Source organism: Podarcis filfolensis, assembly GCF_964270895.1.
Source record: "Podarcis filfolensis genome assembly, chromosome: 6".
NCBI lineage: Eukaryota > Metazoa > Chordata > Lepidosauria > Squamata > Lacertidae > Podarcis > Podarcis filfolensis.
Genome location: NC_139609.1, coordinates 93,101,633 through 93,126,432, shown reverse-complemented (window position 1 = coordinate 93,126,432; position 24,800 = coordinate 93,101,633). Strand labels below are relative to the sequence as shown.

Genomic DNA, 24,800 nt, shown 5'->3' with positions numbered 1-24,800 from the left:
CCCCCGAGTGCTCAAAATGCTTTTCACCAATAGGAAAGGTTTTCTGGATCAGGCCACACAGCAGGGCCTATTCGTGATCCCCCCATAACTGGCTTGCCTGAGAATAGAGGATACATGCCTTCTTGGCTTACTGCCGATTTTAATTTTCTGAATGTCTTCTTCTTCTTGTTGTTGTTTAGTCGTTTAGTCGTGTCCGGCTCTTCGTGACCCCATGGACCAGAGCACGCCAGGCACTTCTGTCCTCCACTGCCTCCCGCAGTTTGATCAAACTCATGCTGGTAGCTTCAAGAACATCATCCAACCATCTCATCCTCTGTCATCCCCTTCTCCTTGTGCCCTCCATCTTTCCCAACATCAGGGTCTTTTCCAGGGAGTCTTCTCTTCTCATGAGGTGGCCAAAGTATTGGAGCCTCAGCTTCACGATCTGTCCTTCCAGTGAGCACTCAGGGCTGATTTCCTTCAGAATGGATACGTTTGATCTTCTTGCAGTCCATGGGACTCTCAAGAGTCTCCTCCAGCACCATAATTCAAAAGCATCAATTCTTCGGCGATCAGCCTTCTTTATGGTCCAGGTCTCACTTCCATACATCACTACTGGGAAAACCATAGCTTTAACTATACGGACCTTTGTTGGCAAGGTGATGTCTCTACTTTTTAAGATGCTGTCTAGGTTTGTCATTGCTTTTCTCCCAAGAAGCAGGCGTCTTTTAATTTCGTGACTGCTGTCACCATCTGCAGTGATCATGGAGCCCAAGAAAGTAAAATCTCTTACTGCCTCCATTTCTTCCCCTTCTATTTGCCAGGAGGTGATGGGACCAGTGGCCATGATCTTCGTTTTTTTGATGTTGAGCTTCAGACCATATTTTGCGCTCTCCTCTTTCACCCTCAATAAAAGGTTCTTTAATTCCTCCTCACTTTCTGCCATCAAGGTTGTGTCATCTGCATATCTGAGGTTGTTGATATTTCTTCCGGCAATCTTAATTCCGGCTTCGGATTCATCCAGCCCAGCCTTTCGCATGATGAATTCTGCATATAAGTTAAATAAGCAGGGAGACATTATACAGCCTTGTCGTACTCCTTTCCCAATTTTGAACCAATCAGTTGTTCCATATCCAGTTCTAACTGTAGCTTCTTGTCCCACATAGAGATTTCTCAGGAGACAGATGAGGTGATCAGGCACTCCCATTTCTTTAAGAACTTGTCATAGTTTGCTGTGGTCGACACAGTCAAAGGCTTTTGCATAGTCAATGAAGCAGAAGTAGATGTCTTTCTGGAACTCTCTAGCTTTCTCCAGAATCCAGCGCATGTTTGCAATTTGGTCTCTGGTTCCTCTGCCTCTTCTAAATCCAGCTTGCACTTCTGGGAGTTCTTGGTCCACATACTGCTTGAGCCTTCCTTGTAGAATTTTAAGCATAACCTTGCTAGCGTGTGAAATGAGTGCAATTGTGCGGTAGTTGGAGCATTCTTTGGCACTGCCCTTCTTTGGGATTGGGATGTAGACTGATCTTCTCCAATCCTCTGGCCACTGCATTAGTTTTCCAAACTTGCTGGCATATTGAGTGTAGCACCTTAACAGCATCATCTTTTAAAATTTTAAATAGTTCAGCTGAAATACCATCACTTCCACTGGCCTTGTTATTTGCAGTGCTTTCTAAGGCCCATTTGACTTCACTCTCCAGGATGTCTGGCTCAAGGTCAGCAATCACACTACCTGGGGTGTACGAGACATCCATATCTTTCTGGTATAATTCCTCTGTGTATTCTTGCCACCTCTTCTTGATGTCTTCTGCTTCTGTTAGGTCCTTACCACTTTTGTCCTTTATTATGGTAATCTTTGTACGAAATGTTCCTTTCATATTTCCGATTTTCTTGAACAGATCTCTGGTTCTTCCCATTCTGTTGTTTTCCTCTATTTCTTTGCATTGCTCGTTTAAGAAGGCCTTCTTGTCTCTCCTTGCTATTCTTTGGAAATCTGCATTAAATTTCCTGTATCTTTCACTATCTCCCTCGCATTTTGCTTGCCTTCTCTCCCCCGCTATTTGTAAGGCCTCGTTGGACAGCCACTTTGCTTTCTTGCATTTCTTTTTCATTGGGATGGTTTTGGTTGCTGCCTCCTGTATAATGTTGCGAGCCTCCACCCATAGTTCTTCAGGCACTCTGTCCAGCAAATCTAAATCCTTAAACCTGTTCCTCACTTCCACTGCGTATTCATAAGGGATTTGGTTTAGATTGTATCTTACCGGCCCAGTGGTTTTTCCTACTTTCTTCAGTTTAAGCTTGAATTTTGCTATAAGAAGCTGATGATCTGAGCCACAGTCAGCTCCAGGTCTTGTTTTTGCTGACTGTATAGAGCTTCTCCATCTTTGGCTGCAGAGAATATAATCAATCTGATTTCAATGTTGCCCATCTGGTGATGTCCATGTGTAGAGTCGTCTCTTGTGTTGTTGGAAAAGCGTGTTTGTGATGACCAGCTTGTTCTCTTGACAGAACTCTATTAGCCTTTGCCCTGCTTCGTTTTGATCTCCAAGGCCAAACTTGCCAGTTGTTCCTTTTATCTCTTTATTCCCTACTTTAGCATTCCAATCCCCTATAATGAGAAGAACATCCTTCTTTGGTGTCACTTCTATAAGGTCTTGTAAGTCTACATAGAATTGGTCAATTTCAGTTTCTTCAGCACCGGTAGTTGGTGCATAAACTTGGATTACTGTGATGTTAAAAGGTCTGCCTTGGATTCGTATCGAGATCATTCTATCATTTTTGAGATTGCATCCCAGTACAGCTTTCGCCACTCTTTTGTTGACTATAAGGGCCACTCCATTTCTTTTACGGGTTTCTTGCCCACAGTAGTAGATATGATAGTCATCCAAACTGAATTCGCTCATTCCCGTCCATTTCAGTTCACTGATTCCCAGGATGTCAATATTTATTCTTGCCATCTCATTTTTGACCACATCCAACTTGCCCAGATTCATGGTTCTTACATTCCAGGTTCCTATGCAATATTTTTCTTTACAGCATTGGACTTTCCTTTCGCTTCCATGCATATCCGCAACTGAGCGTCCTTTCGGCTTTGGCCCAGCCGCTTCATCAGCTCTGGATCTACTTGTACTTGTCCTCCGCTCTTCCCCAGTAGCATGTTGGATGCCTTCCGACCTGAGGGGCTCATCTTCCAGCGTCATAACTTTTATATGCCTGTTTGTTGGGTTGAAATAACGACAGACAGGTAGCGAGTGTCATCTGGGAGGCATCTCCTGAGCAAGTCTCGAGGAGCCTCTTTTATTGAATATTACAGCATTGCCACATACGTGATTGTTGCTGATTGGTTAACACAAGTACAAAGCAAAGGGTTGCATATAGGCATTAATCACCGATAGATTAAAGGCTGGGAAAGGGAGCACAGAACTAGACAGGCATGAAAACCTCCTAATTAAATTATAACTAATGATTAATATAGTAAGACTTCCCATCAGGCCACAGTCATGTATAGAATCATAGCATCCCATCATCTCCCCCTTTCTTTTTTATTTAAAGGCATCCCATCACCTGTTGTCTTTGTCCATGGAGTTTTCTTGGCAGGGATACTGGAGCGGCTTGCCGGTTCCTCCTCCAGGTGGATCACGTTTGGTCAAAACTCTCCACTATGACCTGTCCATCTTGGGTGCCCTGCTCGGCATAGTTCATAGCTTCTCTGAGTTATTCAAGCCCCTTCGCCACGGCAAGGCAGTGATCCATGAAGGGGTCTGAATGTCTTAATGGGTTTTTACTAAGCATTTGATTTTATGACAATATACAAGCAGTATCTACATTTTACGAAATAAAAAACCCCGTCAGGTTGTGCGGCCCTCGACCCCCTTTTTCTAAGTGCTATTCTTTTTATATCCGTGCTTTTCTTTCATGCCTTTTCGTGTTTTCTTTTGTGGGCTGAGTTTCACGTTTTTATCTGCTCACGGACGCTTCGTTCCCATACCCCTCCCCCCCCGTGCTTCTTCTTTCCCCCTTTTTGTTAAATAAATAATAATTTTATTGGTTGCGTTATGACATATCGTAGGAAGCCACACAACGTAAATTGAACACAGAAGTCGTCGTCTTCGCCCGAAATATTTCTATCTAGTATTCCCCTCAGCCTCGCACAACCCGCTCGGAGCTGCCGCTGTGCCGAGGCGCTTGATGGGGCTTGTAGTCCTCCGCTCAGCCGCCGACCATGGCGGACCGCCAAGCGCCCAACTACACCTCCCACAATGCTTCGCGGACCAAAACAGTGCCGCGCGCGCTGGCTTCTGGGAGCGGTAGTGCAGCCGGCCTGCGCCGAGCCACGCTCTTGAAGCGGCCCTTGGGGCGCGACGGGACTACGTCTCCCGTCGTGCCTCGGGCCGGCGCGCACGGCGGAATCAGGCGGCGGCGTGCGAGCTCGTCGGCTCCTCACCGCGGCCCGCCGGACTGCGGCACGGCTCCCTCAGCCGCATCGCGACGCGCCCTAGGCGAGCCGAGCAGCCGGCGGCCATGGGCGGGGAGGAGGAGGTCGTGCGTATCGCCAAGCGGCTGGACAAGATGGTCGCCAAGAAAAGCGCGGTGAGTGAGCCTCTTCTGCCGCTGACTGAAAGATTTCCCCCAAACACACACACACAGCGTCGTGGCCCCGCCCCTCGGTGGGTCGCGCGCGCTCCCGTTGCCTTTTTCAAAAAAAGCCCCGCCTTTCGCCTCAGCTTCCTCAGGTAACGGCTCTGTCCACCCCTCCGTTTTTTCGTTTTGACCAGGAAGCGGGCGCCCTGCCCCCCCCTCCGCCTTGGTCTCCATGGCGACCGTCCGCCCGCGTCTCGTGAAGGACTGGCCCCGCCCACCAGTCCCTCCGCGCTCTGCATTCCCATCCCTCAGCTTTTTAACCCCGCCCACAACGTTCCCCTCGCCGCCCTGAGGGAGTTAGCTCCGCCCACCCCTCGGAGACCTGGCCCCGCCCATGTCGCCTCCCCGACGCTCCTTCGCTTTCTTCTTCCCAGGCTTTAGCTCCGCCCCGCCGGCCGGAGCCCGCATCGCCATTTGCCCCTCTGCAGGTACTGAAGGCTCCGCCCACCGCTCCTCGCGCTCCTCGGCAGTTGGCTCCGCCCACGCGGCCCTCGCGCCCGTCTACTGCTTTGCATGCTGCTTTTCGTCACGCCCCCTCCCTTGGTTGGAAAAGGTTGCCCTTCCCCTCTTCTTCAATAAGGCCCTGTGCAGTGCTCATTTGCATATGCTCATTTCATTTTATGCAGGCCTATTGCATTTGTATCCTGCGCATCCTTGGCTGTTGTGCAACTTTTCCTCCTTACGATAACCCTGCAAGGTAGTCGAAACAAAATTAAATAAATTAAAATTTAAAAAAAAAATTCCTTCCAGTAGCACCATAGAGACCAACTAAGTTAGTTATTGGTATGATCTTTCATGTGTATTCACACTTTTTCAGATACAGGCACACGAAAGCTCATACCTATAACTAACTTAGTTGGTCTCTAAGGTGCTACTGGAAGGATTTTTAAATATATATATATATATATATATATATATATATATATTAATTTTATTTTTTTTCAACTATGGCAGACCAACACGGCTTCCTACCTTTAACTAGAACCCTGCGAGGTAGGTCAGGCTAAGAGAGAGAGGTCAGGCAGTGTGGGCTGTACCACTTCAGGCATGTGGGGGGGGGGTGGCTCCTGAGATGGAACACTCTAGCGGTACAAACATAAATTAATTTGTATAGCCAGTGCTAGGATTTGCTTATGTGTACGTTTTAAGCGGAGGGCGTTTTTATAGGTGAGCTTTCACTGAGGTGATCTCCCCCCACCCCCCAGCTGAAGTGGTACAGCTCTGCTCAGCTGTAAGCGCCACCTAGAAAATCCCACCCCCTTTCTCTTTTCAAGGTTCCTGATGTTGGGAGAGTGCCTGAGGCCCCCTATGCACTACTTGGACTACAACTCCCATCATCCCTGGCCACTGACTGTGCTGGTTGGGCAGATGCGAACTGTAGTCTCACGACATGTCAAGGGGCCACAGACTCCTTCCATAGCTGTCAACTTTTCCCTTTTCTGGCGAGGAATCCTATTCGGAATAAGGGAATTTCCCTTTAAAAAAGGGAAACGTTGACAGCTATGACTCCTGTTGATCTAAAGCAGTACATACAGAGTGAGGGCTGCTGCTCTCACCACCTCTGCAATTCCGCTTCTTCACTTTGTAGTGCACAATCCTGCTTGTAAAGAATACACAGATCTCTTTCAGCCCTTTAATGCCTTGAAGCAGAGACTAACTTTCAGGTACAGACTGAAAAAGATTCGTGCATATGATGCGCTTTCTGAAATAAGACCTGTACTTCTTCATAGATGAGTAATGGCAGATGGAGCTGCCTGAGGTAAGTTACCTTAATTCATACATGCCCATGTCTGGACACCGACATTTCTCTGTTCTCAGCAGTTGTTTCCCACTTGAACCCATTCTTCAAGTAATAAGGCATACTTTTTAGCAGGTTTGGCAAAGAGCTGTTTCTAGATGTCAGGGGCTACATCTTGGGTGTCTAGACTCCAGGCTGTGGGATTGATTGGACAGCACTGCTCATTCCAAAGTTGGTTGATTTGTACAGTTGGCAGTCATTTGTGAATGAGAGAAGAAACGTGAGTAGCAGTATAGATTTGGCGGTGAGTGTGGGTGCTTCAAATGCGTGCTTGCTTTTTCCTAAAGCAGCCAGACTAGGGTTGTGGAGCCTTTTTTCTGTTGAGGGCCCTAGACCCTCAAGGTAACAAGTGGCGGGCTGGGCAGGAAAGGATTGAAGCCAGGACCCAGAAATAAAAGTGGACAGGACACCCCATTTTCTCTTGTCCTATTCCTCTGGGTGCCCCACTTTTTAGAATTTCCTTTCCATGCAGAGAGCAGAATGCAGATTTTTTTCCCTTCCCAGACAACTGCTTTATACAAGGAATGCGTACTGTTCCAGCACTAATTGTTCCCAGTCTTTTCCGCCTCCTTGAGAGCAACAGAGAGTCCTCCTGCTGGCTTGGTAGCAATCAGACTGAGTTGTTTTTGTTTGGCTTGGTTTATTTAAATGATTTTCATATACCACTCTTCATCAGGCTTGATTCAAGGGCAGTGTACAAAATAAACGTTTTAAACTATTAAATACAAACAGTCACAATAAGTTTTCATTTTCTTGCAATATATGTTGTATTTTGCAAAGATGCTCAAAATAGCATATGAGCTCCAATATATCTTTCACTGGCCTAATTTCTGTGGCCAAAAAAAGCCTTTGTCTTTTGGATTGCCTTATGTGGGGTCAGAATGGCCCATGGTTAAGGGATAAAGCCAATTCTTGGATATTACTGTTATCTTGGCCATACTGCTATTCAAAGAAGCGATTAAAAACCCTTCAGTGAAAGCAGAAATTGGCCCTCCCTGTGTTTTTTCTGGGAGGCCTGGCTCGAATGGATTTTCAGAAAGCTGAAAAGGGACTGAGCTTTGTTAAAGAGCAGATTGTTTATTCTGGATATTGCTGTAGTTCCTGGGCCTTGCAGCTTTGCTCAGATTGAGCTCTCCATGGCCTCTTTCCTTGTCAGATTGTTCTGGCGATTGCATCCCTTTCAGAGATGAAACAGACCCTCTTTATGGAGAGTAAGAGATCAAAAGGCAGTGAGTCTGTCGGGTTAGGCCTCTTTCTCTGCCTTTGCAGTTGGTCATTAGAGAGCTTCCTTTTTCTAGGAGTCCAGAATATTTACTCTTTGAACTGAGCAAGTCAGTCCCTGTCTGATGGAACAGGCAGAGGAGCTGCTGACCAATCTTGATAGATTCCAGGCTGATGTGTGTCTGGTTAGCACTGCAAAAAAATCAGCCTGTGCAGATTCCTTCATCAATTGAGAGGCGGAGGAACAGATTCAAGGGTACCAGGTGCCACTGCTTTATTAAAGATCATTTAAAATCTCTGGTTTTATTTAACTTCATTTTCTAAATTTCTATAAATCATTTGAAGGCTTTTTTTTTTTAATTCCCTGCAGCCCCGCCAGCTCATGAAGTCTGTTTTGTTTGGTATTTGTGAACCCCCACCTTGCCCTTTTTGTGGATCCAGCCTTCCATTTGGCTGGCATTGGTGATTCTCTCCTCATCCAGACAGATGCAAAAGTCTTTGGGTTTGGAAACTCCAGCTTGTTTTACTGGTGCAGAAATATTTTCTAAATTATATACATGTAATGAATATCTCAAACATGCTTTTCTCCTACACTGCAATGGCTGCATTTTCAGCCACATACTGATCTATGCCAGAGTGAAAATCCCCTCACAGTGGAAAAAGTTGGAATCTATCTTGATTTGTGAAATGTTACACAGTTTACAGCTGCAGTCATCTGCAACAAAAATTGCTGGTTCGGCTGGGGATCTTTCATTTCGAGAAAGGATTTTAGACGCAACTGACCTTGTTTGAGGAATTCCGTTCTTAATTTGCTGTGCCTGTTTTCTGATGATCACATAGAAGCAATTTGGACTTAATTTGCTTGTCAGTTTCTGTTAATTTGTTGAATTCCTTTTCCTTCCAGGAAGGGGCAATGGATTTGCTGAAGGAGCTGAAAAGTATGCCAATAACTCTGGATTTGCTGCAGGTAATTCATGCGGATGGATGCCATTTGTCTTTTACCCTTCTGCCAGCGTGAATTCTCCCTCTACACCTGCTAGTCTGTTTTATGTAGGCTGCACGGTCACATATTGGAATACCATAGCTCAGTGGTAGAGCAGGCAGAAGATCCCAAGTTCAAGCACTCCCATCTCCAGGTGTGTGACCCAGGGGCCTAAGATGGTCCGTCCCTCCCAAGATCCTCTCCCAGTTTTGGTAGATTCAACAAAAAGAAAAAAATATGTAGTTGGCAAGATGCTCAGCTGCTCCCTACCTAGACATTGGATTTAATGAGTTAGGAGGAGACTGTGACACCCCCCCCCCCGTTGCTCAACAAAGGTCAGCTGAGGAGGAGCGAGAGGCTCTGACATGCTACCCCTGGATAGTTGGCTATTGGCAACTGCATCCCTTGGGCCAAAAAAAGGGTGGCAATCTCTGTGTTTGGTAGCCGAACTGATAATACAACCTGCCTTTGCGGATCAGACCAGGCCCATCTAATCTACCCACAGTGTCTGCTATCCCTAGAAGCCAATACTAGACCTCTCTTTTTTCCCTGAGCCAAACAGAAAAAAAGTTCCATCTCCTAGTTTTCATTCTGTGGCCATGAATTCCTTAACTGAACTAGAAATTGCACGAAGGAGTGCTTATTTTCTTTTGTCCCGACCCTGCTGCTTATCAGTTCCTTTGCATGACTCTCTGGGCTCTAGTGTTTGGACTATGCCGTACAGTGTCCTGTCTCTAGTTGTAAGAAGTCCTTGATGTCCCAGAGCCGTGGAGAACAAAATCAAGGTCCTATGCGGTAAGGAGGGGAGGGGAGAATTCTTGCTGTGATGAATGATAAAAGGGTTATAAAGCACACAGCATTACAATTACTGTTTCATGGAGTAAAGCCAGTGCAATCCTTTCTGAGATTTGGTCTTCGCCTTTAATTATTGCTGCTTCAACTTGTTTGGGCCACTGGTTTCCTTGTGGAGATTTCTGTCTAGCTGGTCATATGATGACCTGGTGATTTCTTCCTTCACAATCTGCAGTCCACTCGCATTGGGATGTCTGTGAATGCACTCCGGAAGCAAAGCACAGACGAAGATGTGATCGCACTTGCCAAATCGCTTATCAAGGCCTGGAAGAAACTCCTTGGTGAGGGACAAAGCATGTTTGGATAGATTCTCAGGAACGTAAGATAAGCCCTCCTAGACTGGAGCAAGGATTTGTCTACCCCAGTTATCTGTGGCCATTAGTGGTCAATCAGCTGTCAAGGGGGGGGGAAGCAACAGCCCACTCCTCTCTCTCTCTCTCCTTTTTTTTGCTTGTACCCGTGGTTGAGTCTCAAAGGCTCATAGGTTGCTGAAATGAGCATGTAGGTGGGGATTGGGGCTCCCTCTGCCTGCTTTTGTGACAAAACTACCTTTGTTCCTGCACAAAGCAGTCCGAAAGGTGATAGAACATAATTGCGCTAGTTGTGTGTGTAAGCTGAGTCACAGCATTTGCCCTGCTCCTAAAATTTAAAGCTGTTTTCTGAGTGTGGCATCTCGGGAGGAAACATGGGAGCTGAGGTCTGAGGTCTTAGCGGTTGCTTTGTGTAGCAGACAGATGACTGATCCCAGAACAGAAGGGGAAAGGCGATCCGATTTGTCGGCACATCAAGTAGTCACACTGTCCTAGGAACAGTTGCTTTAGAACTTTATAGGGCCGGGCCACTAAAGAAGCTCACTTAAGGGTGATCAAACGCCATGCAGAGAAGATTGCAGTTCCTCTTGATTTAACTTTTTCTACTTCTTGCTTCCTTTGCCATTGCTCCTTTCCCCTGCATTCAGATGCCTCAGAGGATAAGAGTGACGAGAAGAAAAAGAATTCCTCCTTGCCAACTTCCTCCTCAATGGAGAGTGGCGACTCGAGAGACCAAAGGTAATATTGTTTCCCGTTAGCCAGAGGTGGCACTTTTGCACCTCGTATTCCTCTTCCCGCCCCTAACGTTCCATTTTGGGTATTAATTTTGATTTCTCTACTTTGCCTGTTGGAATGGGAAACTTTTTGATCTTGGTATAGTCAAATTAAGGCTGCCCTTAATTCATGATGGTGAGGAATAGAAAATAGTGGTCGCAGATAGAAGTATCAGTGTGGTATCATGTTGTGGTTTTTTTTTTAATGCTATAGTTGTAAATGGAAAAAAAATAAATGTCTACAAAACACAGTGGCTTTTGTGAGTTTATTTTGATTACCATTGTTTATTATTTGATTCACCTTCATTCCTCCTTTATTCTCTCTCATGCTCATCCTTTATTAATAAAAACATCACTTCCGTTTTTGTTGATTTATTTTGTGTTTGGGTTCTGCCCCCCTCCCCCACGTATTAACCTGTACTCTCCTCCCTCCCCCAAGTGCACTTACCCAGCGGGGTGGCTGTGTTAGGCTGTTGCAGCTTAAGCAACAGAATGCTTTTTGGCACTGTAAAGTCTAAGAAATTTTATTATGGCATGAGCTTTCATGGACTACAATTCACTTCAGCAGATGTGTGTGTATAATATATATATTATAAAATAAAAATATGCATGAATATTTGTTAAGTCTTTAAGGTGCCACAAGACTCTTTCCTGTTTTCACTTTCCACTTAGTTTTGACACCAAAAGAGAAGTTGTCCTTTTTTCCTCAGCTGCAGCAGAACAATGGGACAAAATTCTATTTAAATAGAAAGTGTATGTCATGCAACAATCCCGCAACTTCTCAGCTCCAGGTTATGTTGATACCATTCTTCTCCAGACTGTTAATAGCAATCTTCCCTGTGGCCCCCGGATCAGGGTGATTTGCCCCGCCCCAGGAGCCCCCCACCCTAGAATCATCCCCAAGCAATTCAGGGGTGGGGGCGGGACTATGGGTTTTTATTTTATTTATTTTTTTAAAATAATTTTTATTAACTGGCCAATCACATCAAATTAAATCACATCACATAAATTCCAAATTACAAAGCCAAATTTTTAAATTTTGTTGGGGGAACCCATACTTCAAGATCCAAAGGGGGATTCAGATCATCATCTTATTACTGCGTTAATGTCCAAATCAGTCCCAATCAGTCCAAACAAAATTCATAATTCTATCCAGTCTTATCTTGGTGTTTCCACATCATATCTTGTTCATATAATTTCTATTTTTCCTTTACGATCTCTTCTGTTAGTCTCCTTAAGCTGATAAGCAAAATAATAATCCTGTGTGGATTTCCCGTTCCTCCACTAAGTCCAGATGGTTTCCATATATCTCCTTCGTAGATAACATCGCTCTTTCCATCATAAATTTGGCATTTGTCACTCTTAAGTCCCACCGAGAAGTTGATCCACGATATGTAAACAACTCTATTTCTCTCTTTCTCCTCCCAGACCCAAGAGCTCCAACAATGCCTCCCAAAATGGCGACGGCATTTTTAACTGCGTCATTCCAAAACTCTTAGCTTTCCAGCTTCATCTTGAAACATTGCTTTGGTTCGAAAGTTTATCTCCACACAGCCTTAAATCCACAGCTTAAGTCCTTAGTTTCTGACTCATTAGGGGAGGGGATTCTTGTTAAATCACATAAGAAAAAGGAAGGCAGGTTTTTCCCCCCCTCCCCCCTCAGTCATACCGTATCTTGACGTATCTTCTCATATTTTATTCTTGTCTTGTTATCAGAGATCTCTTCTGTCAGCAGTCTTTACTCCCCTTTTTCCTTGAAGCATGTGCAATTTATCTCGTCCAAATTGTTTCTTTTGAAGATGCTTGCAACTAGCGGCGCGAATCAGGGACGGCGTCCAGCCGTACCGGAATCCCACAGGAGGGCTTTGTGCCTAGTGCCCCCACCCCCACAAATTCAGGGGTGGTATAGGGCACAGCAGGCAAGGGCCGTCCCCCCCACAATCCTGGGGGGGTTAAGGAGGCTAATTACCCCCATCATAGCCTCCAAATTACCTCGTGTGGGTCGGAGAGATGTTATTGTCAGCCATCTTCCGATGCGCCACCTAGTGGGCCCCTCTTGCTAAGCAGCACTTGAAGCCCACAGGATTTATGCCTCCATCCAACAACTGTTGAACTGAGGCATTGTCCTTGCATAGGTGGGGATGGGGTCATGTCAGGTAGGAAGGAGAGCTGTGGTGCTGGGCCCACCTTAACCAGTGTAGGTCCTGGCCTCTTTCAGGTGGCCTTGTTCCCAACCTGCCTGTTCCTCCTGCCTGAGGTCTTCTCCCCTGCCAACCACAGATCACTCTGGGCCAATCCAACCTGACCTGTGGAAATTGTGGCTGTCTTTACATGACTTTTCCAGCGCTTAAGGACTGACACCTATGCCTGATTTGACTCTGGCCTCGTTCGAATCCAGCACACAGCCCTAATAGCCAGGGGTCGGAAATGACCAGCCCTCCATATGAGGCCCATTCTCAAGTGACACTTTTGCAGCAAGGGGTGATGTGTTTCTTCCTGGACACGAGATGTGCGGCCTTCAGAGCTACTGGCGGTTGCTTCCTCATTGGGTGCCTTCTGTAAACCTCTCTGGATTTTGACCCTTTACCTGACACTGATTTTATAGCTTAAGACTGTTCTCCACAGTGACAGGGGGCAGAACCTTAATTTTGTTCAACCAGGAAGGAAAGAAGTTGAGATTTTCCATTATTTTGCCCCATTTCCTAGTTTGTCAGGTTGGGAAATATTCAGAGGATGTCTAGGCTAGGTTCATACTGGTAGACATCAGTTGTAGAAGGACATGATCCTCATGAGGTTTGAGCATGCACAACTATCTCAGTGTAAGTAACCCTTTCTTTTCCAAATTGTGTTGGTGAGGTTGAAATGGTCAGAACCATAGGGGCAGCCACTTCACTGAACTAGCTTCACTGAACTATGTTCCTATGTTGGTCTGTAGGGTAGCAGCCCTCTCATTACTTGCAGCTATCATTCAGGCTTAAGCCTTTACTTACTTGACTTCTTCAGGAGAATAGTGTCACTGGGCTTTCTTAAGACAAAATGCAGCTGTGTGTTTTGAGTTTTCCTCTGTCCCAAATTACTTTAATTAAAAACCACAGCTCCTCTGAACGCCAGTGAGCGCCAATTCCCATGTGCCTTGAAGTGTTAGGAAATGTTTGTTTAAAACTTGCACGCTGTAAAATCAAACAAAAAAAGAAAAGAAAAGACATTGTTTCTGTTGGCTGTGATCAAACTATGGGGCTGAAAGCTCCATCTGCTACTCTGTATAGCTGCCACCCTCCAATCAAATGAGGATCAGGGTGCCATAAATGGAGAGTAGGCCTGGGTGATGTATTGGACTGGTTTGAGGGCCAGAGTGCAATGGCGCTGGTGAAACCACCGTCGCTCCCAAGTCCCTCTGCTGCCAGCGCCTGGAGGTGAAACTGCCGCCACTCCTGCCGATGGAGTTGAGGTGGTTACACCCTGGCGCCTCACAGGCTCTGGGGCTGACGCACCTTGTTCCTCCCTTTGCTTTTCAATATCACGATTTGTCACTATATCGTGATGTTCGGCTGATGATAGGCACAATGTTGAAAAGCCGAAACGCCCAGCCCTGGTGGAGAGGAAGTGCAAATTAGAGACCTATTTGTTGTTGTTGTTTAGTCGTTTAGTCGTGTCCGACTCTTCGTGACCCCATGGACCAGAGCACGCCAGGCACTCCTGTCTTCCACTGCCTCCCGCACTTTGGTCAAACTCATGCTGGTAGCTTTGAGAACACTGTCCAACCATCTCGTCCTCTGTCGTCCCCTTCTCCTTGTGCCCTCAATCTTTCCCAACATCAGGGTCTTTTCCAGGGAGTCTTCTCTTCTCATGAGGTGGCCAAAGTATTGGAGCCTCAGCTTCACGATCTGTCCTTCCAGTGAGCACTCAGGGCTAATTTCCTTCAGAATGGATGCATTTGATCTTCTTGCAGTCCATGGGACTCTCAAGAGTCTCCTCCAGCACCATAATTCAAAAGCATCAATTCTTCAGCGATCAGCCTTCTTTACGGTTCAGCTCTCACTTCCACACATCACTACCGGGAAAACCATGGCTTTAACTATACGGACCTTTGTTGGCAAGGTGATGTCTCTGCTTTTTAAGATGCTTTCTAGGTTTGTCATTGCTTTTCTCCCAAGAAGCAGGTGTCTTTTAATTTCGCGGAGACCTATAGAGCAGCTCAATTGAGCAATGGTAGAGGAAGGCCAAAATAAAAGGTGGGTGGAAAAACCCAGGGTCATTCGCTGGTCTGATCAAGCCCTGATCGACTAGCAAATAAACTGGTTCAAGAGCCACACCCATCCACTGTGTCTTGGCATAAAGAAAAGTGTAGTGAGACATTTTTTAACTGTTTGCGATATAGGCAGATCAATTCTGCATCCTGCCCAGATCATTATGGATGGTCCATCCAAACTACACGGGCTTTCAATGCAGCAGCGTTTTTCTGACTAGGTTGGAACGCTGGCTTTATGAGTAGGCTGTCTGTCCTTGGGAAGCAACAAAAGTTTTCACGCTCGGAGCTGGAGTACCAGTCCTACACTTGCCCAAATCCAGTGACAGCCATTCGTGTGTAGCTTCCTTGAGCATATCATTTTATGGACCTTCAAACAGCAGTGCTGACTTGAGTTAGCAGAAGGTGGCAAGATGTTGTAATAAGCATTTATGGGTTCCAGCCAAGCTATTGGAATGGCTCCAGGGAAAGCGATGCGGAAATGACTGCTTTTGGGTGGCCGTAATCTGGGACCTGACATTCCCATTGGGAGATCTGTTGCAGCCTTTTCTTACAGCTGCCCGGCAATTGCTTTCAAAGCACATGGATTGTGGTTCAGCCATCAAAACAAGCTCTGTATAACTTTGTTATCTCAGCATGAGGCCACGGATTACAGAGAGATTACAGTGGGACATAGGGGAAAGTGGAGGCTTTTTTTGTATATGGGGATATCGTAGTGATGTCTCCTGCGCATTTTATTTAGAAAGTTACATATTTCTTAACATTTCTGACAAACATTCCTAAGCAGTTTACGGAAGATACTGCGAATAAAATGGGAAACACTGCAAATATAGGTCAGAATACCATAGATATATTGTAAAAGTGCCATCTTTTAAAACTGCTAGTCAACAGAGAAGGATAAGTCTCTCAAGTATCCAAACCGGTCTCTGTAACAAATTGTGTTTTTTTAGGTTTGTGTGAGATATCCAACAGATGGATTTTCTAATGTATTGAGAGATTATTGCAGAGGGTGGATGCTGTGACTGGTTTCTAGAGATGGCAGTCCACTAGTCACAGTATGTTGGCTGCTCCTCTAAATTACCCATTCACTGGGAAGAAAGTGCTGTCAAAGGGCTTAGTTTGCCCGGTTCCGATGCATCATATTTCAGTGGTGTCACCTATGGCAGCTGGTTGCCCTCATGACTGAAGTTACTAGAGCACTCTGTGTAGAGACATTACCCTCTACAGCAGCAGTGGGAAGCCTTGCCCACAGGCCAAATTAAGCCTGGCAGGGTTAAATTTGTAAAGCTGTTATTGCCCAAACCACGTCCACCTGGCCCACACCTGACACGTGACGGCAGGTATGGTACAGGTAAAGATGCTGCTGCTAAGCAGCAAGCAAGGCTTCTGCCACCACTGATCGGTGGTGGTAGCAAGCCCTGCAAGGATGACCTGCACACAGGCTATGATCCTGATTAGGATTAGGCCTTTGCTCCTGCAATTTGCTGCATTTCTGTGTTGGCTGGTTGGGTGGGAAGGAAGGAAGAGAAATCCCTCTGCAACCAGCAGGAAATGACGTTAAAGGTGGGGGGAATGAGGATAAACTGCGGGCCAGTGGAAACCCTTTGAAGGCTATATCTGGCCTGCAAGCCAGATATACACTACACTAACTGACAACAGCTCTCTGCAGTTTCAGACGGGAGACCGAAACCTATCTGGAGATTTCAGAGACAGAACCTGTTGCACTCATTTCACTGCCAAAGGTGGAACTATACGACACCTGATGAATGGGAAGATTAATGCAACTGGGTAGCTCAGTTGGTTAGAACATGGTGCTGGTAATGTCAAGGCTGCAGTTTCGTTCCCTGTAAGGGATAACTTGCATTTTCCTGCATTGCAGTGGGTTGGACTGGATGACCCTTAGGGTCCCTTCCAACTCTCATGATTCTAGGATGGGAGCTAACGTTGATGCCACGAGGAAATAAGCATATCAGGGGTGTTCTAAATCTCATCCCAGGTGCCGTGAGAGTGTGGGAGGGAGTCCCCAGATTGGGAGCTCTTGACATGGTTTGCAAGAGGGATAAATGCTTACAGACCTTTGTTCACGTTCCTGCTTTCTGTGGGAATGAAACAAAGCAAAAATGGCTATAGCAGAAGTGGGCGAGGGAATTGCAGAGCATACCTGCCAAGGAGACTTCTCTGATTTCATACTGGGAATTGGTTTGATGAGCGTGCAGAGGACTCTACAATCTCCTCCATAGACCTGCTCAGTGCTCCACTTCCCAGGACTCCCTGGGAAAAAGTAATGCTGATTAAGTCACTTAAAAATCTGTAGCGCAGATATACCCATAGGGCAGAATCCAGCGTTGCACAAACAGACTTCTGCTCGTGCAACAGGAACTCGCTTTCCTCTTTCCCTCCTACAGTCCCCCCCCCAGTACACCCCCAAAATTGCTCCATGGGAGTCTCTGGATTCTACAGATCAAATTTAAGGGCACAGGAGGAACTGCTTGGGGAAGGTGATGTTCTGTTGTGCAGCCGGAAAGCTGTGCTGTTTGTGCACAGAAAGCTTCAGTGCAAGCCATACAGTTGGCTGGAGGGGACCTCTGAGCCCCTGGTCATTTTAGCAGCATGCCATGAACCTGGCCATCCCCCAAAAGTTCCTGGGAATAGTTTGAAGAGGGTGCAGAAACTCAGCAATCCCATCCCTAGCCCTGGGGTACCTCTTCCCCCACATGGCCACCCATGCTCTTCTTAAAAAACTCTGTGTGTGAGAGAGAAGAGAGAGAGAGAGAGAGAGAGAGAGAGAGAGAGAGAGAGAGAGAGATTTATTGTTGGGAGCTGCCCAGAGTGGCTGGGGCAACCCAGTCAAGATGGGCATTATATAAATAATAAAATTATTTTTAGAAATATGCTTCACACTGTTTCCAGAACACTGTTTCATGGTTGAAAATGCTCAATTGCGTGTAAGCTCTAGAGGGAAAGATTCCTCACCCCTGATCTAGATGAAATCATTGAAAGCAATTATGAGGAGATTTGGGGTGAGACTCCATCAGTATTTTTCTGCAATGTCTGAATCAGGAGAGGCTGTGCACGTTCTGAACTGGTTCCAGTTCCAGAAATGTGGGGTGTTGGCTACCTTGTAATATTGTGCTATAATAAGGCTACCTTTGTGCTGTGTCTGGAAGTACAGTTAGTGCAGCACAAATTAAGAGGCTAGAATGGACACCACAGCTATAAAGGAACTCGGCAGTTTTTTGACCAGTGGATGCGGACAAAAGCTTAACAGCTAAGAAACTCTACATCTGTTTGCACTGGTTTCTCAAGGTTTTGGATTGTCCAAAGCTTGTGTGAACTCAAAATCAGCCTTTGCCAAACCAGTGCTATAACTCCCATCAGCCCCAGTCAGGGAGATGCAATCCAAATCAGTTGGATGGTTCAAGGACGTCAAAGGCTGGTCTGAATTCTCACTCAGAACCCCCCTCCAACTGGGACGCGGGTGGCGCTGTGGTCTAAACCACTGAGCCTCTTGAGCTTGCACAATCAGAAGGTTGGCGGTTCGAATCCCTGTTGCTCTGTCCCAGCTCCTGCCAACCTAGCACTCCAGTGCAAGTAGATAAATAGGTACCGCTGTGGCGGGAAGGTAAAAAGGCATTTCTGTCTGCTCTGGTTTCCATCACCGTGTTCTGTTGCGCCAGAAGCGGTTTAGTCATGCTGGCCACATAAACCGGAAAAATCTGTCTCTGGACAAACACCGGGTCCCTCGACCTGTAAGCGAGATGAGCGGCGCAATCCCATAGTCGCCTTTGACTGGGCTTAACCGTCCAGGGGTCCTTTACCAGCTGCAAGCCCACCTTCCTCCTAGACTTTCACAATTTGACTTCTACAAAATGAGCAGAGAAATTTTGACCAGCTTCCTTTCTCTTCCAGCTCCGCCAAAAGGCAGGACCCACCGAAGACCCCCACCACGCCCAAGATCACCACCTTCCCACCAGTGCCTGTCACGTGCGATACGGTGCGCAACAAATGCAGAGAAATGCTGACCTCCGCTCTGCAGACGGACAGTAAGGAGCAAAGGAGCGAGTCTTTCCCTCCCCTCTTCTCCTTTCCATCAGCGTTGTCTTCCTTGCCTTCCTGAATCTGTGCCCTTTTCAAAACAGCCCGTGTTTGCTGGTGTTCATAGCGAGCACTAGTAAATTCTGAGCTTTCACAGAATCATAGACTTGGAAGGGACCCGCAGGGGTCATCTAGTCCAACCCCATAACTTTGTATGTAGACAAATGGCACCGATGGGCACACTGCATTAAATGTGAGTCTCTGGTTCAGTGCAGTGGGAACCTGGTGCCGAAATGTGAAGGCAACGGCTTGCTTAGGGAATGTAGTCTAGGCTACCTTTCAGTTTTCTTGTTTCTTCACAGATGACTATGTGACCATCGGTGCCAACTGTGAGCAGCTTGCAGGCCAGATTGAAGAATATATCCTTGCTTTGTTTGTAGCATCGGAAAGGAGGCATAGGGGATTTCTGGGCAGCCGTTATTTCAAAGGCAAACTCCCAAACCTCACACTTTAAACTCTCTCTATGCCATGACACACTTAAAAGCAGTTTAGTAGGGCCTCCTCCCAAAGAATCCTGGGAAATGTAGTTTTTTCTGGTTACCAAGAATCCCTCGCATTTAAGAAAATTGCAGGACAGCAGAACGGCAGTGGAGCACCACAAGACGGACACTCTGGGAGCCAGAGATAAGAATAAGTCCAGCAGGAGAGCTTAACTCGAGAGGCTGGACATCTACAATGTAATAAGAATAATAATTTGGCCCACCAAGCCATTTTGATCAAGCCACACCCACCTGCCAATCACCTGGTGCCATGTGGGCAGATCAAAAGCTGCCTGGGCTGGGGCTCTGGAAGTGCTGCAGACCCCAAGTTCAGATCCCAGACCAGCCATCTCAGTGCTTCCGAAGTCTTGATCAGCCGATTGGTGGTACTGCAGAAGCATCACACACCTTCCTTCCAAAGCACAGACTGTCAGCTGATTGTTGGGACTTCACGAGGCAGTGCAGGGCTCTTAGTAAGGGTCTGGCAAAGAGGTTTGCACGACTCTTTCAAGTAACAATCAGCTGATTGTCGGGCCTCCAGAGTCCTGTGTCGCCTGCCATCATTGTAATATCAGCCGATTGACAGATGGGTAGTCAAATTTGGCCTGTGGGGGTTAGGCTGGATCCTGTTCCCAGCCCCTGGGCTATGGGTTCTCTACTGTCCTGTGAAGGATGTTGTAGTAAAGGTGTTGTAGTAAAGGTGCTGAGAGAGCTCCCAGAGAGGAGAATGTGGGCTAGGAAACCTCAGGAGCAGGGAATGTAGGATTCCTGGTCACTTGGCAGTCTCCCCCCTCTTAATTTTTGAAGGTGCCTGGCAGAGGGACTTCCAAGGTGATCTCTTCCATCCTCAAGGTCCTAGGACTCCTCTGCTGATGCAGAGCTCTCCATGATACCCAAACCTTGGTTTGGACTGTCAGGCTAGCATGTTTGGAGCTGGGGCAAAGGCAACCTGATGGTGGTGCTCCTTAACGGCTTTTGAACTTATATACCAAGATGTCAAGAACACAGATTTGAAGTACAAGAACCGGGTCAGGAGCCGCATCTCCAACCTCAAGGACTCCAAGAATCCTGACCTCCGAAAGAATGTCTTGTGTGGAGTGATCAGTGCAGAGCAAATTGCAGTGATGACCTCAGAGGTGAGATGGACGGTTACATAGCCTGAAAAACCCAGTGAGACTTGCCCCAGTCTACTAAACAGCCTGATCTTACAAAGATGCAGTTCTGTTACCAAAATTCTAAACGGCTGCCGTTGATAAGGAAGAATATCCAGTGTAGGGTTAAAATTACTGTCTATAAACAGAGGGGAAAGGCCTTTGCAGAGGGGTCAAATGCTTTGGGCCAGCTCTGACATGCATCCTCAGGAGAAAACCTTAAAAGGATAAAGTATGTATTTTAAGGTGTGGGACTCACAACTAGAGGCTCGGGCCTGGCCTTCAGCTTGGAATCAATTTGATTCCCTCCCCCCTCTTCTTTTTTCCTTTCCCCTCCTATGATGGAACTCCTATTTGGGGACTTCCCTGGCTTTTTTCTGGCCCATGTAGGACCAGTCGGGAAAGTTAGCCTTGGTGAAGACTTGACGTTTTTATCCCCCAAAAAGTTTTTGATTTGAGTTTCCATTGAAATGAGGCTGTATTGTAATATTTTAATGTTTTAATATTGTATTTTAATCTTGTTTTTAAGTTGCATTTCAATCAATTTGTTTTTATACCAGGTGTTAGCCGCCCTGAGCCCTTGTCTTGGCTGGGGAGGGCGGGGTATAAATAAAATTTATTATTATTATTAGTGGAAGCCCTTGCAAGAACTTCTGCTAGCTCTGCTGGACTTTCTGCCCCCTCCCTCCCCATTCCCCCCCCCATTGGCTCTGGGGTGGGTGGGAGAACCCCAGAGCCACATGTCTCCATGAGGCAAGCAGAGATGCTGTACTGATGGGATGTTTGTAGCAGCACACTGAATTCCTCACTCTGTATTTTATTCTCCTTGGGTTGCCTCTATACTATATTTGCCCGGGTCCAGCCTCATTCTGTTTTCATTGTCCATTTCTAAAGGTAGGCAGGGGACAGAGGAAGGGACAGGAAGGAGGAAACTCATGTCTGCCGTAAGTGTGGGGAGGGGGTTTAAGGGAAGGCCTTGGTGGCAAGGAAGAGGGGTCTCTCTCTGTGTGTGACCATTGCCCCACTGAGAGGAAAAGTGGTTTTAAACAGCAGCAGAAGCTTGAGTAAAGCAAGGAAGGACTGATTGGTTGTGTGTGTGCATCTTTTAAACAATTTTAACAAGGAGAAATAGCAGTGATGGTAACAATGCAGAATCGAACACAGCAGAGCCTTTCCCAATCCCCCTTGTGCCGTACTCAAACCTTGTTTTAATCTGCCTCCTCCCACCACCACCAGTGTCTTCCAAACTCTGTTTTATTCAAGCTTCTGCTGTTGTTTAAAACTGCCGCTTTCCCCCTCTCAGTTCCTCCTCTTCCTGCTGTACCGTGGAACCAAAAAGGTTAAGATCATAGCTCTTTCAGGTGGGAGCTCATTTGCTCCACGGTTTCTGATGACCGTGTGGGACAAAAGTTCATTATAGAGTGTCTTTGAACACGTTTGGTGGAAATGCAGCTCACTAGTGTGCAAACTGAGAAAGCCAAACTGAGCACAGGGAGAATTAGAGGTTATCTAAAACAGAAAGTTCAGAAAGAATGGAAAATCTTTAAAGAGTATCTGGAAAAACATTACAATAACAAATATCTCCTGGCAGAAACAGAATGATCCTTGTAAAACAACAAATATAATGTTTTTTGATATCTGATGAAAACAAAACAATACAATAATTTGGAACTGTGTGAAAAAATAGTAGAAATAATAACACAATGAGTCTAATCGGAAGTCAAATGTGTTTATTTTGTATGTTTTTTTCCTCCTCCCTTTTTTATTTTCTCCCCCCCTTTCTTTTTCCTCTTCTTTTTTTTTGTGCCTCCTTTCTTGGTCTTTTTGATTTGTTGAGAGAGAGATAAAGAGATAAAAGTGTAATATGAAAACTTCAGTAAGTTAAAAGTGATGTTGTGTAATTTTTCTATTACTATTTATATATTGTTAAAATTGGTTAATTGTAATGAATTGATGTAGCAATTACTGTGGTTTTTCCCTTTGTTATTGTTGAATTCTAAATAAAGCAGCACTCTTTTTAAAAAAAAGAGAGAGAGAGAGAGAGAAAGCCAAACTGAGCAGGTGCTCTTATCTTATTTCCCTGAAAGGAAATGGCCAGCAATGAGCTGAAAGAAATCCGGAAAGCCATGACGAAGGAGGCCATCCGGGAGCATCAGATGGCCAAGACGGGAGGGACCCAGACCGACCTCTTCACCTGCGGGAAGTGCAAGAAAAAGAACTGCACCTACACTCAGGTGAGACTCCAGGTGTGCACAGGGCACCCTGAAAGACCTGCTGGTTTGCTTCTTGAGGTCCTGAACACCCCCTCATTTCATGAAATCCACTGAGAGGTGAGGGTCTTCAGCTTCTCCGTGGAAGGATCAGTTCCCGTCAGGATTGGGTCCAGATTTGTACCAGGCCAGTTGAGGGAAAGGACAATACAGCTGTCCGCTTCTACTGATGGAAGTGAGAGGATTGTTTGGGTTTTCTTCCATCCCTGGCAACATCAGGACGGGTTGTAATTGGTAGCTTTGCTAATAGCGGGGAAGCCTCCTCACCCCTCCCCAAAATCCTCAGAACAAGTTTTTGTGGAGCTGCTGCTGGCTAGAGCACCAGTTTTCAATTCTAAAATGAGTGGCGGGCAAACAAGCAAGGGCAGATGATGGGAGGTGATGCGGAAAGATTGCTACAGGGCAAGCCTTGGAGACCAGCAGTACCAAACTCACTCACCCTTGGGTGTTTCCTTCCTTCAACACAGGTGCAAACCCGCAGTTCAGACGAGCCAATGACCACTTTTGTTGTGTGCAATGAGTGTGGGAACCGCTGGAAGGTAAGCATGCCTGACTCCCTGTATTTATTTGACCTAAGGGCAAAACCTGCAGTTCCATCACGGCGTCTTCCACCAACCTCTTCTCCGGATGAAATTGCACGTGTGAAGAATAAAACAATTCCCCGAACAACGTAGGATGAGCTCTCCAGTGTTGCTTTGTACTCCTTCAGACACTTGGAGAATATGCATAGATCATATAACGTATTTTTTGCTCTATGAGAAGCACCAGACCACAAGACGCACCTAGTTTTTGGAGGAGGAAAACAAGAAAAAAAATATTCTGAATCTCAGAAGCCAGAACTGCAAGAGGGATCGCTGTGCAGCGAAAGCAGCGATCCCTCTTGCTGTTCTGACTTCTGGGATAGCTGCGCAGCCTGCGTTCGCTCCATAAGACGCACACACATTTCCCCTTACTTTTTACGAGGGAAAAAGTGAGTCTTATAGAGCAAAAAATACGGTAGATCTTGTCCCGTGCTGTTTGGATAATTGTTTTATAGTTCACATGCACTATTATCATCTGAATTGGATTGTTGTTTACAGATTGGCCCGTGTTTGCTGCTACGCAGTGACCCCAGCTTGTATTTTCAATAATGTTCATATTGAGACCACTTTTAATGGAGCTCCTGTGGCTCGGTCTCTTTGTTAATCTTTAACTGAGGACTCTCTGCCTCTCTCTCTGTCTATAGCAGGGCTAGCCAATGCATTGCCCTGCACACATTGATGGACTGTTAACTCCCATCAGCCCCAGTCAGCATGGCCAGTGCTCAGGGATGATGGGAGTTGTAGTCCAACATACGGAAGGCAGACAGAAGTACTGTGTTCAGTCTGACCTCAGCATGCCGCCTTAAAGGTTTGTAGTCCATGACATGTAATGGCTGCAATGGGATTCCAGTAGGCAAGGTGTGACTTTTTTCAATTTAAAAAACCACAGCTCTCAGGCCATTCTCCTTGCCCTGTCAGCCCTCTCTGTCTTCCCGAGTTCCTTCCCTCCCTTGCCAATACTGCGCAGCAGCAAGAAAATCAAATCCGGTCATTCTGCAGAGAGCCCTCTCTGCTGCTTCTGTGTTTTGGGGTAAAATCAGAGGCATTTTGGTTGACTCTTTCCAATCCTACCAACTTCTTGCAGTTCTGCTGAGACATCCTGGACCAGGGCATCAGTTGCAGCCGCCAACGCTAGGCCGGATCTCTGCCATACATTCCCCCCAACACCGCCAGCAACTTTTGTACTGTTTTTTGTCGCCAAGTTTGCTTTGTGCTCTGTACATCATCCGGGGAGAGGAGGTCCCGGCTGCCTGCACACCTCTGGAAAGAGCAGCAGCCGGGGTTGGAGGCTGGGAGGGGGCCGGATGGAGAATTTGTGTGGACTTGACCACCTTTGGAGTTTCTCATCCTGAATCAGTATTTTGTGAGGGTCTGGAACAGTATTAAACATTTTTTTTGGTTTTAGTTTTTTTAAAAAGAAA

The 24,800-nt window shown here is 46.3% G+C and overlaps 1 protein-coding gene across 3 annotated transcripts; it reads left to right on the top strand.

Annotated features, from left to right (window-relative positions):
- Window positions 1-4,279: 4,279 nt before the first annotated feature.
- Window positions 4,280-24,800, top strand: TCEA2 (transcription elongation factor A2). Of its 3 annotated transcripts, XM_083619114.1 has the most exons (11): window positions 4,396-4,569; window positions 6,351-6,379; window positions 8,544-8,606; window positions 9,649-9,754; window positions 10,432-10,522; window positions 18,713-18,846; window positions 19,201-19,257; window positions 20,359-20,513; window positions 22,616-22,762; window positions 23,266-23,337; window positions 24,464-24,800. In XM_083619114.1, exons 2-11 carry the CDS (start codon window positions 6,365-6,367, stop codon window positions 24,470-24,472), a joined length of 849 nt encoding a protein of 282 aa, XP_083475240.1. In that variant the 5' UTR covers window positions 4,396-4,569; window positions 6,351-6,364; the 3' UTR covers window positions 24,473-24,800. The 3 variants fall into 3 exon arrangements, with proteins under 3 accessions (XP_083475239.1, XP_083475240.1, XP_083475241.1); XM_083619113.1 differs by lacking the exon at window positions 6,351-6,379 and having other exon boundaries at window positions 4,280-4,569; XM_083619115.1 differs by lacking the exons at window positions 4,396-4,569; window positions 6,351-6,379 and adding an exon at window positions 6,617-6,638.